The following is a 12,292-nucleotide window of genomic DNA, read 5'->3' on the forward strand; positions in this document are numbered from 1 at the left end:
TTCAAGGAGGTGCTCCAACTCCTGACACTATGACCGATGCTATGATGTAGTTACAGATAGGAGCCTAGCATGGCTGCCCTCTGAGAGGTCCAACAAGCAGCTGACTGAGACAGAAGCAGATACTTAAACCCAACCACTGGTCTGAAGTCGGGGATCCCCTGTGGTTCAATTAGGGAAAGGCTGGAAGAAGTTGAAGAGGAGGGTGACCCCATAGGAAGACCAGCAGTCTCAACAAACCTGAACCCCCGAGATCTCTCAGACACTGAGCCACCAACCAGGCAGCATACACTAGCTGGTCTGAGGCCCCAGACACATACCTACATATACAGAGGAGGACTGCCTGGTCTGGACTCAATGGGAGAAGATGCACCTAACCCTAGAGAGACTTGAGGCCCCAGGGAATGGGGAGGCCTAGTAGGGTGTGAGGACATCCTCTTGGAGATGGGGAAGGAGGAATGGGATGAGGAACAGTCAAAGGGCAGAATGGGAGGGGGATAACTACTAGACTAAAAATAGATTAAAGGTAATAATATATACATATGTATATATTTTAATTCATACAAAAGACACTCAAGATTCTTGAGTCCAGGAAAGTGTCTTATATACTGGAATGTAGTAGGGAAGCCTGTCTGTTGAAATCTTGCTTCACAAGCTTTTATTTATGCTCCTGTCAAAATTACAAAGTGGTAGAGGTTGAAGAGATGACCCAGCAGTTAAAAGCACTTGCAATGTGAGCTTATTACCTGAATCTAACCCCTGAAACCCAGGTAAAAGCAGAAGGCTAGAACCTAACTCCACAGTGCTGTCCTCAGGCCACATACACAACTGCACCCAGATATCTTAAAAGAAAACACTCACACACACACCCGAGTTTATTCGACAGTGTATACATTAATTGAAACAATAGGCCATACCCTAAAATCCTGAACAATTTTATGTGAATTAAATTTTATTTCAATTTAGCAAATTTATCATTCTAGTTTATAATTTATATTCCTAGGAGTAAGAGTACTTTGTTTGACCAAGCCCTCAACACTGTTTAGACCTGTATTGTCGCAGGCTATTGAGTGAGCACTGTTTTTCATTTAAATACTGCATAGTTGTCTTTTGCTGGTTATGGTTGCTAAATATGACAGAAGTAGAAGTTAGTAGAAGTTGCTGCCTACTGAACACTGCTTTCAAAAATGAAATATACGATAGTCAAAAAGCCTTCACTTTTGAATAATTCCTGATGACTCTGTTTCTATTTTTCTTCTCTAACAAATATGGCTCCTTTCTCCATGTGAATGGAGAGGAACTTGGCCTTGAAGAAGACAGAGAGAAGGATGTTTCAGAAAAAAGGCTAATGTTGTACAGACTGGAGTAGTTGATTCAAAAACAATCTAAGATACTGCAGAATGGAATTATTTAAACAGAGCTAAGATTAGGGGAAATTTGGGATTAAAGATATTCAACTGGTTAAGTCTAAGTCAATATCCCCAAATCCAAAACCCCTGAAATCTGAAATACTTTGAATTCCAGGCATTTTGGATGAGACAAACCCTGTCCTGTCTGAGTGTGCCTGTCTCCATTTCCAACTTACCATCCTGGGACTTGTGAAAGTGGGCTAAAGTTGGCCAGCCCCTGGGAGATGGAACTGTGGATAAATCCAGGCTTGAGATACATTTTTTTTGTTTGCTTCTATCCATAGTTCAAGTTTGAAGCAGGATCATACTGCTGAAATTCTAGAGTCGCTTAAGTAAATGAAGCTTCGTGTCTGGAAACCTCAGATCCAAATGACTTATAAACTACAGCACTTGAGGTTTTGGTGGTTCTGGCTTCTAATACTATGCCCATCTTAATTTATTCTCTGTAATCGATAAGTACACTGATTTGTCCAATCTACTCGAGTATTTTACAAGCCACACTATTATGAAGATAAGAAATCAAAACCTATTTTTTGTTATGAATGTTCTTGAAATCATGGCATATTATATTTGTCAACCAGACAGCTACCGACAATACACCTTGTATTTGGTGAATTTTCAAAGGAAAACGATTTTTTTTTCCTTTCTCGAGATAAGGACAATATCAGCCTCGTAAAACGTTCATTCATCTGTGATGATTTATTTGCTCATCAGCTCAAGCCTGTTGCCCAAACTCACTGACTTCCACCAATGGGTCCCCGTAGGAGACAGTGGTTGGGCTTCCCTCTCTGCACCTCGCAGCACTCACTCACCAACTTCCTCACTGTGATAATGAGCTTTTCCTCCGTGCTCACCCAGCTCTTGTTGGGGGTGCTCAGTGGTGTAGTTACAGCTTATTGAAAACCGAAAATCATGTCCTCAGGAGGGCTGACTGCGGGCCTGGAAGGGGAAAATACAGTGCCTGACTGGGAATTTCTTCAGCATTGAGAGATGTTCAAACCCTTAGGAGGAGACTGGGGAATTTCCCCAGTCTTCCCCCCATGGCAGCACCCAGGCAGAGGCTGAGCCTAGAGTTGGCGGTAGAGAGATGCTGTTCCGGAGGGTTTGCCTCTTCAGCCACTGGGAGGCCTCTGCACTCCGTTCCCCGGCGCCTGGCTGCGATTACTCACTGGAGCAGCGGCACCAGCCTTCCACCAGGGAGCCCGAGCTCCCGCCCTCCTCCCCCATCTGCAGCCTGCTGGCTCCCTCTCTCTCTCTCTCTCTCTCTCTCTGTCTCACTCTCTCTCTCTCTCCCTCTCTCTCTTTCTCTCCCTCTCGTATCGCAGCACAATGAAAGCCTGTGTTTCGCCGTGAGTCCGAGGAGCGGGAGTCGGTGTCAGGAAAGCGCTCGGAACAGACCTGAAAGAGAAAGGAAAATACAAGCGACTTTTTTCTTCTCTCCCCCCTCCCCGCCCCATCTATAAAGCGAAGCATTACAAGAGATAGAGCCACATTGCCTTTGGGAGTCCAGACCCTCTGAGCCACTGGCCGGGCATGGAATATACAAAAGTGGACAGAAAAGTGGCTGGACATGACTCGGTGCAATTTGCTGGAAGTTTGTAAGTTTGACCATCGTTTGTAAATTACTCTCAGAAGACTTTGTCTCTCTTGATACTGTATTAGAATAGAAGTGGGGAGGGGGAGAGGAATAAAAACGTAAGTGGGAAAGGGGGAAATGTGTTGAAGGAGCTCAGTAGCCAGCCACTTCAGACTGCTTTCATTTAAGACTAAGAAACCTAAGAGGGGATCGGGACTTTTGCCGGTGATTGGATTAGCTTGAAGAAAAGAGCATGGTTCTGAAGTCCAATTACTGACGTTGTTAAGATTGAAAAGCTGTCTTCTTTGGGGAGAGGGACTACATCCTTCTGTCCCCCCAGGAGGAGAAAATACCAACACCGGAGGGAGAGAAAGGGACGGAGAAACCAACATAGTCTTCTCTGATTTCGCACAGTTTGAACATGACTTCAGGAGCCTTGGGAAACAGTCCTGTTGTTTGTTTTTTAACCTGAGGAAAAGTGAAGGCTGCCGGTTCCACAGCCCCCAGGAGAAATGTGTTTCTCTGCAGAAATACCCCTATAAATAATTTCCCGAAGCAGCTAGGTGAGAGGGAGCCCGGATTTCTAGTAATGACTCTATTGATTCCTTTTGCTACGTGCTTCTGCTTCTTCCTTGACAATCCCTGAATTCTTGAACTGTCCCCTAGACTTTGTGTTTACAAAGTACCTAGAGGCTCTTGTCAGCCTGGTGGGGGAGAGAAAAAAAATCTACCAACTCCGTCCAACTTCTCCTGAGCTGTCAAATGCAATTAGAGTAAGTTGATCAGGGTTTGTTTCCAACTTCCTCTCTCCAATTGGTTTCTAATCTCTCTCCCCTCCCTCTTGTTACTCGCTCCCCTCCCCCACACCCTCTCCACTGTCTCCCCACCCTCTGAAGACCTCTATTCATGTGCCCTGAACACTGAAACCAGCTTTGCCTGCAATAGCCAGCACCAGCCTCTTGCACCTCACCATCCCAGAGGCAGTAATCATTGTGTCCAACAAGATGGGGGACACAGCGCCCCCGCAGGCCCCCGCAGGAGGGTTGGGAGGGGCTTCTGGGGCGGGGCTCCTTGGAGGGGGCTCAGTCACCCCGAGAGTGCACAGTGCTATTGTGGAACGCCTGCGGGCTCGCATTGCTGTCTGCCGACAGCACCACCTGAGCTGTGAAGGACGCTATGAACGTGGTAGGGCTGAGAGCTCAGACCGAGAGAGGGAGAGCACCATGCAGCTTCTCAGCCTGGTGCAGCATGGCCAGGGGGCAAGGAAGGCTAGCAAACACGCTAAGGCTACAGTCGCGACTGCCACTACCACAGCTCCTCCACCGCCCCCTACTGCCCCTCCTGTGGCCTCCCAAGCGGCAGCCACGGCCCCACCACCTCCACCAGACTATCACCATCACCATCAGCAGCACCGGCTGACCAGTAATGATAACGGTGGGATAAACCGAGAGCAGCCGCCAGCTTCGACCCCGGGGGACCAGCGGAACTCAGCCCTGCTTGCGGTAAGGCACCTGTTTTTCTCCTATGATTCTGGCTGTAGTCATGTCGCCTTTTGCGAAAGTGGTGGCTGTCTTGGCCTCGAATGAAATGGATGGCCATGAAGAAGGCCAAGATACCAGTCCCTCAAAAGTTGTTGGGTATGTGTATGTCGTTGTCAGCTCTCACTATTAAAGCTACCAGTGCTCATTGTCACTGTCCTACACCCAAAGGGTGAAGAGGTAAGAGCCTGGGTTCTCCAGAGGCTCAGAGTCCACAGTTTGTGAAAGGAGACCTTACAGCTGAGAAACCCTTGAGAACCCTCTGCTTAGCATATTGGCTCTGATTAGGCCCAACAAGAATTCTCTACTTGACAGGAACTTAGCTCAGTTGACCTTGTTCATCTTGCCCCATCCTCCTTCCCCTTCTGTGACCTTCCTCTGGAGTTAAGGGGTGTCTGTGATTGACTATTACTTAACAGTGTCCCCACAGTTTTAAACAAACATACGGGGAAATACCTCACAGACTACTGCAGGAATGCTTGGGAAGAGGACTACCAGGGTCCTCACAGGCCCCCATCCCAGGCCCCAATTCAGTCTTTATTTTGGATCCTCAAATTGAGCACTCACGAAGGCACTGTGGGGGGCGGGGGGGGGGTTCCAGGAGGCACCGTGTCTTCAATCACTCCTGGTAACAGCACACCAAACCCTAAAGCCTGAGTAAGTTTCTGACTGGAAGTGCTTTCTCAGAGGCTCAGACAACACCCACACTCACATACAGACCCCACAGAGCTTTGAGTCATCATCTTGGTCAGGTGACCCACTGCTGTGGTGTTCAGGCTTCTTCCAAACCGCTAAGCCATTAGCCTTTCCATAGAAGTGGGAAGTCAAGCCCACATGCTTCTCCTGCTAAGCTCCTGAAGTTCTGTGACTGTTTATAGGACAACTGCTGTCTGCCTAAGCCAAGCCTAATGAAAGGCACAGACAGAAAATGGCCATGGGAGCCCCCAAACATTCAGAAACCCCCAAGGAAGCATGGCATTAAGAAGCTCCTGACGGAGGAGAAGGCCTGTTCCAGCCAGCCCACGACTTCTTTCTGGCTGCTCTTTCCCATGTCTTTCATCTGCAGTGATTCCCATGGCTCCCAGAAAGCTCTGGGGACTGAGACCGCTGCTCTTCTTCCCCAGAGGGTAAACGTTTTTCTTGGGCTACCTAGAGCTGTGAATCCGAACCCCCAGGTCCAGATGAAAACTACCTATCCATAATTACACTGGTCTGGGCTTTATCCCTGAATGAAACGATTCAGTTTATACTGGAGTTTCTAGGCCTATCTTCCTCTCTTTCCCACCTGCTCCATCCTCACTTCTCCCTGGAATTCCCAGCTACGGGGAAGTCTGTCTTCTGGAAGAGAGAGATGCTGGGGAGAAGAAGCAGGGGTGGAGTGAGGTTTGTGTGCATGTGCGTGTTACCAGCATCTGCAGCCAAAAGGAACTCAATGCCTTGATTGTCCCCAGTAAATTTATAATCTGTCTGCAAGTCTCCCAATAATGTGGCTTTGTGTGCTTCAGAGTCTCCTGGTGAGTGCTTCTGGGGATGACACTGAGAGCCAGGAGCCCCGGCCAAGCCCAGAGGGGAAGCATGATCTGTGCCCTGGGTGCCAGGCCTAGAGAAGCCTACACATGGACTTTGCCTGTGTCTTTCCCTTCCAGCCCCAGCAAGGAAGGTAGCATTTCCCCCAAGGCCCTCCTTGGGTTTTGCTTCTGTCCAATTGGTAGGAAAGTTGGTAAGGTTCTCTTTTGCTGGAGTGTTACCGGATGCAAAATGAAACCCACTTCAGTGGTTCTTGTAACTTTAAGTAGCCCTGTCCTCAGACATCGGAAAGGCAGGCAATGGTGTCTGGCCTTTCTCCACTAAACAGTTTGAAGTTGCAAAAAGCTGAAGGTGTTTGATGTGCCACCCCTTCTCAAGGACTCTCTTTTCTCTCTTCCACTGACCAAATAGCCCCTCCCTGGAATACCCTCTGTGAGTGTGGGGATGAAGCCAGGAGGCTTGGTGTACGTTTGGAGGGAAAGGTGGCAGCTAGGTTCTCATGCTCACACCTAGATTAGAGTGTTTGCTATCCCAAGGGCTGCTCTGACACCCTTTGTAGTTATTGGGAATTCCCTCTGTACTTTAGCTTCCACATGTGGTACTTTGTTTCTTCTCATGTTACTCTGCTCTTTGAGGCAAGTTCTATATGAAGCTCCTGCTGCCCCTGTCTGAAGGGGCCAGGCATTCAAGAGTCGCACTCAAAGACTCTCACTTTGCTTGGGCATCTTCTGTGTTGAAAGCAATGTTAATCATCTCAAAGCACCTCTGCTGAGATTGCTTGTCAGAACCCTTAATTTTATTGCAGCTCTGTGCGTAGGCAGGTTTATGTGGTCTGGATGTGTTACTTGCTAATGTGTATGCTATAAGTGCCCAGGAATGCCCTTTGGAGAAGAGGAAAATATTGATTACCTAAATTAAAATATGCATGGTGTACCCTGGTGAAGTTCTCTAACCAGCACGCGCTGTATGGCAGCGCCTTGGGCATCATCAGTACTACCTGCCAAAGAAAGGTGGGAGGACAGCTACTGTTCAGCAGGGTAAGGTTGTTTCTAAGGGTGTTCTATGCAGAGAATATATACTGTCTGGGCTCTTTAATAGCTAGAGTGTAAAGAACAACGCAAGAATAACTTCTAAGTCAGTTCTAATTCTGTCCACTTGAGAGCCTAATTCTGCTGCCCTTACTCAGCCTGTTTCTTCATTTAGCTCCAGCTGAGGGGAAGCCCTGCTTCTGTGGAGCCTGCAAACACAGGGCCTCACAGAGGGCTAAGATTGTAGGGCCCTGATGCCTTTCTAGTCACTCAGAGAAGACTTTACTACTAAGTCACTTTCTGCTGACATATGTTTGAATCTTTGAATGAGCTGTAAAACTCAATAACCACTGGTTTGTGGAGCCATTAGGTTAGCACATTCATGAAAATTATTAATCTTTCCCTCTTGCCTGAGACAAGCTCTTTTTCTGTGGCATAGACCATTGTCATTAGGCTAGGAGGAAAGTGGTCCCAAACCACCTTCTGCTTCAGACTTTATCTGTTCTCTAATGTGCTGTGGAGGTAAGGACACAGACATGACTAGAAGCTCATCCCTTGGTTTGGTGCCTGCTTGGTCACTAACCTGCTAGATGACAGAGGACAAGCCACTGAGTAGTCATCTGTCAGACAAAGATCAGCTCGTGCATGAAAGCACATGAATTAATGAGTGTTTTGGGAATTAGTCTTGGGAAAAAAAAGGAAAACAAGACAGAAGACTCCCCAGCAATGAGCTACTGAGCCCCGGGGATGATACCGGCTCCTCCATGGTTCACAGGGATCTGCTCGCTTTCACTTGTCTATTTTAAGTGGTAAAATAGCTTTTATTGTAAACAGAGGGACCAGTCCTGTGAAATCAGGGCTGTCGGGATAAAGCCAAAATAGCTGTGTGTTTAAGTATCTCTGAAGTCTCAGGGAACACTACTCAAAGTGGGCAGTGCTGCTGTGAAGCCTTAGGTGTCTTTCAAGTGTACCCTTTATCTCTCTGCATGGACCCGACAAGCTTTGGCAAGGCGTGTCCTCACAGTGTCTAAGGATTATTAGAGAAGTTGTGTTTACACAAATAGGATGGGAAAGTTAAATATTTTGCCAACAGTATTCTAAAATGCCAATTCTTAGTTTAAGAAAGTTAAACCAGTTAAACGATTGCCAAAGTTCCCAGGTGTCTTCTTAGTTTCCAATTGACCAACTCAAGAGTTTCAGGGCTGCACATCGAGAGAAGGGCACATCTGGAGGTCTGGAGCTAGAGGTCTACATTTCTCATGTCATTTCCTCTCTGGGACTGTGAGAGGACTGTTTGCATTATTTATTTATGCAGCCATCATTTCCTTAAGAGCAGACCCATTTTGTTTTGCTTCTGGAGAACGAAGTAATAAAGGCAGAGTTCTTAGCTGCCCAGGGCCATTCCACCTCAGACAAGTAAAATAAGGCAAAGGCTGAAGCAGAGAAGGAGCCCGACACATGCTCTTTGAAACACTGTCAGAAAGCTTGTGCTAATGTCTGGGTGATATCATGCACACTCCGGTGGTGCTCAGCATTTCTTACAGCAGTCATTGCTTTCTTGGAAACATCATTACTAAGTACTACTCACAAATTCATATTCAAAATGCTCATCAAGACTTTTCTCTAAGTCTAAAACCTTAATGCCTGTGGCTTCCTGTGCTATAGACCTCTAATCAAGTTTAAGTGCTAAGGTGTTAAGGTCGAGGTGTGTGTGTGAAACATTCTTAGATACAGCAATTAAATATAACTAGGGGTGTGAGCATGATTAATTGTTTTCTAAATTTTATTGTTCATTTTGATTCTTAGCATTGTTATTTCATTTTAAAAAACAACTAGTAATTCTCAGAATTAAAAAACAACACCCAGTTGTTCTATGCACACGGACCCAGACTTTCTGAGTGGATTTTCCCCACCACTGCCTCCTTCATCCCAGCCCCTCTCGTGTTCAACATTCGAAGACAAGGCCATCCATGTTTAATGAAAACAACTCTAAATGCCTCCTCCTTCATTTTCATGCTAATTTTCTTCACACTCCAGCAAGCTCTGTGGGAGAATAAAGGAGATGTGACATGCTAAAGACGCAGCATTGCTGCCCTCAGCCCAATGGAGAATCCCCCCCACACACACACACACCTCCCCCGCAGGGTGACAGGACAACAGAACTTCCCAGCTTTCTGAATGGCCTAAAACTGACACAGAAAACCAAAGAGGGAAGCAGACCCAAAGGACCCAGGGAGCTCCCTTACCTGTTTCACATCACACCCACCTACCAGGTTGGATGGGTGACATTTGTCCTGTATTAGGAGCAAGGACCCTAACACTAAAATAGATGCAATGACTCGTGCCTGAAATTCCAGCAACCAGAGGCCCAGGGTTACAATGAGCTTGAAGCCAGCTTGAGCTACATATAAAGTTCCAGGCTAACCTGAGCTACAATGTGAGATTCTGTCTCAAAAGGCCAACAATAATAACAACAAACTAGGCAGGCAGAGGCAGTAGGATCTCTGTGAGTTCCAGGCTAGTGTAGATAGTATTATTATTCATCAAAATAACATGGTACTGAACACAGAAAGTGAATGAAACAGGAAAACTGCTAGTGAGTGAAAAAGAGATTCAAATCTAGGCCAGGGAAAATCTTATGACAAGTATGGCTTACCTCAGGGCCTGGGAGGGGCAAGGACACTAAGCATGAGATGAGATTCGGAGTGCAGGCACACTGTAACCATAAAAGTTAAATATTCAGGGGCCAGAGCAGAGAAGTGTGTGGTTGGGTAAGCAGTTCAGGGAAATGTGGGGTTCAGGAATACCCTGAAAATGCTGGCACTGTCACAAGAACCTGATCAAATTCGGAGGCAGGAAGGAGCAGAGGAGTCCAGAGCTATGAAGCAATGCTAATCCTTCATGCACTTGAAGACAAGTGTTGTCTTTCCCTCCAGCGGCCTCTTCCCAGGGCACACAGCCTAAGTGCTCTGTTCTATGAGCTTCAAGTCCCCAAGGCTGTTTCATGCTTTGCTGTTTACACACTTCTCCATTCATCATGAGTTATACGCAACATGGCACGGCCTTTGGCGCTGTGAGCAGAGCACTTTAAAAGCTCACTGGCTAGACTGGAAGAGAAACTGAAAGGACTAGAATTGAAGCCCCACCCCTGTCCAGACTTCCCTGGGCCTCTAGTTGCAAGCAAGTCTGTCTTGTCAGCATGGTGCAGATTCCTCCAACAACTGAGTTGTTTTGCACCCTGGTTTAAAAAGGTCTTCTTGATTAAAAGAAGCATTCAGAAAATTTTACAAGACATTCTGATTAGGGATAGCATTTGAGATGTGCTTGTTTTCAATACAGATATATAATTTAGGTACCTTAGAGTTCCATACAGATTTTAGGGACCTGAAAGTTCAACAGAAAGCAATGTCCTTCATTCAGCCCTGTTTTACAGGGTATAGAGAAAGAACAACTGAGGCAAGCCAGTAACTCTCACCAATCTGACTCATAGCAGGAGGCTGGGCTATGTGGGCTACTCACAGTTAGTGGTCTGTCTCTCTACCATCTTTGACCTTTCTGGCTGACAGTAAGGGGCAGATGTGAAACAATAGCAGCCTGAAGAGAAAGTTTACACATGCTTTATAAGAGCTGAGGAAAACCAGAGGCTAGCATAGTCAGTCAAGTCACTGAAGGAGCAAGCATGAAAATGAGCTAGTATCAGCATGTGCGAGTGCACGCACACACACACACACACACACACACACACACTATAGTTCTTGCTTCTTCAAAATTTGAACAAAGGCCTAGAAATCATACATGAAAATGTGGAGCTGGGTGTTTTTTAGAGTTTGAAGGAACTCACTATCCTGTGGCAATAGGTTTTCATACACGAGCAATTTTAGATAGTCTTTTCCCTTAGAACTCATTAAAGATGTGTGGATGAGGTTGAAAATCAAATGTTAAAGTTGGGTTACTGAAGAAGGTAAGTTAACAGAGCAGTTAAGATGAGCCTGGGATCTGGGGTAAGATGACCAGGTTTAAGTCACCACTCAACCATGTAGTAGCTGTGTTTTCCTGGTTAACTCAAATTCTCCTGCCTCAGTCTCCTTGGAAATAATAGTAGTAGAACTAACTAAAAACCAGATCTTTATTAAATGAGTCAAATGTGCAATGCTATGGAGAGCCATAGTAAACTGTAACTGTTAGTATTCATCTAAGAAACAAAGTGCTTAAACAAGCTAGCCCTAGTTTCTACATGCGGAACCACAATGGGCATTCAGTGTTTGCCGAGGTTAGTGCAGGGTCCTGTGTCACTGGTTCCCTCTACAATTTAGTTCGGCATTATCATCTGGAATCTATTCTCATATAGGTAGAGTGTAGTTAGTGCCCTTGTTGTGTTGTCGAGAACAAGACCAAACAATACATCGGTCTCAATTTCAAACTTGACTGGAGTACCTTCTTGACTGTGTACTTCTAAAATACATTCTAAAGTCTCCATTGTGCCCAAAGAGGGAAAATTCAGTGAGTAGATGAGTTATTTCAGTTACCTACCAAGATTTAATCCTTTGAAGGGACTAGCCTAAACTTAACAATTTTATTAAATTTTTAATTCAAATTAGCAAATAGTTCTAAAAATAAATCCAGTCACAGGGTTAAAAAAAAATTGGTTTAGAAGGCCTTTGCTGTGGAGAATGTATGCTTCTGCAAGCAGATTCTTGTCAAGAAATTCATTAGCTCTATATGCAAGTGAATAGGCAATATAAACTTGCCCTCGTCCCAACCTTGAACAGCTCACATTTATGGTTCTTTGTTCTGATGTGGTTCCTGGTTTTGAACACTTTCTTTGCCCAGTGCTTCCTAACATGTGCCTTTCTGTAAAAAACATTAAAAAAAAATATTGCCAAGACATCAAAGCAAGTTTAGTACTGGCAGTTCTTAGCCAGAGCAGGGAGCGTTGATGGAGAGACAATGACAAGAAAAGAACATCCCAGCCCTTTGGTGGACAATGCTCCCACAAGGATGGTTTCCTGGTTCTAACTCAAAAAATATGTCCAACACTGTATGTCTTGATTTGTCTGTTCTGTTATATAAGCTGAGATCCTAGTTACCTTTGTCCAAAATAACATAACATCAAACTCAGCTGGGCTTGTTTTGTTTTATTCTTATTTTTAGTGGTGTTCTTGATCCCTGATTCCCGAGTCATCCTGACAGGTCTCTGTGGGATATGGAATCGTGATC

The 12,292-nt window shown here is 45.6% G+C and overlaps 1 protein-coding gene across 1 annotated transcript in view; it reads left to right on the forward strand.

Annotated features, from left to right (window-relative positions):
• The first annotated feature begins 2,641 nt into the window (after nucleotides 1–2,641).
• The window catches only part of Maml2 (mastermind like transcriptional coactivator 2), a 326,917-nt gene continuing 317,266 nt past the window's right edge, over nucleotides 2,642–12,292 (forward strand). The window contains exon 1 of the mRNA XM_021172978.3: nucleotides 2,642–4,484. Coding sequence (XP_021028637.1) covers nucleotides 3,987–4,484 — 498 coding nt within the window. The 5' untranslated portion in view covers nucleotides 2,642–3,986. The remainder of the gene's footprint in view (nucleotides 4,485–12,292) is intronic.

This window comes from Mus caroli, unplaced genomic scaffold (genome assembly GCF_978045245.1).
Source record: "Mus caroli unplaced genomic scaffold, Mus_caroli_1 scaffold_11, whole genome shotgun sequence".
Taxonomy (NCBI): domain Eukaryota; kingdom Metazoa; phylum Chordata; class Mammalia; order Rodentia; family Muridae; genus Mus; species Mus caroli.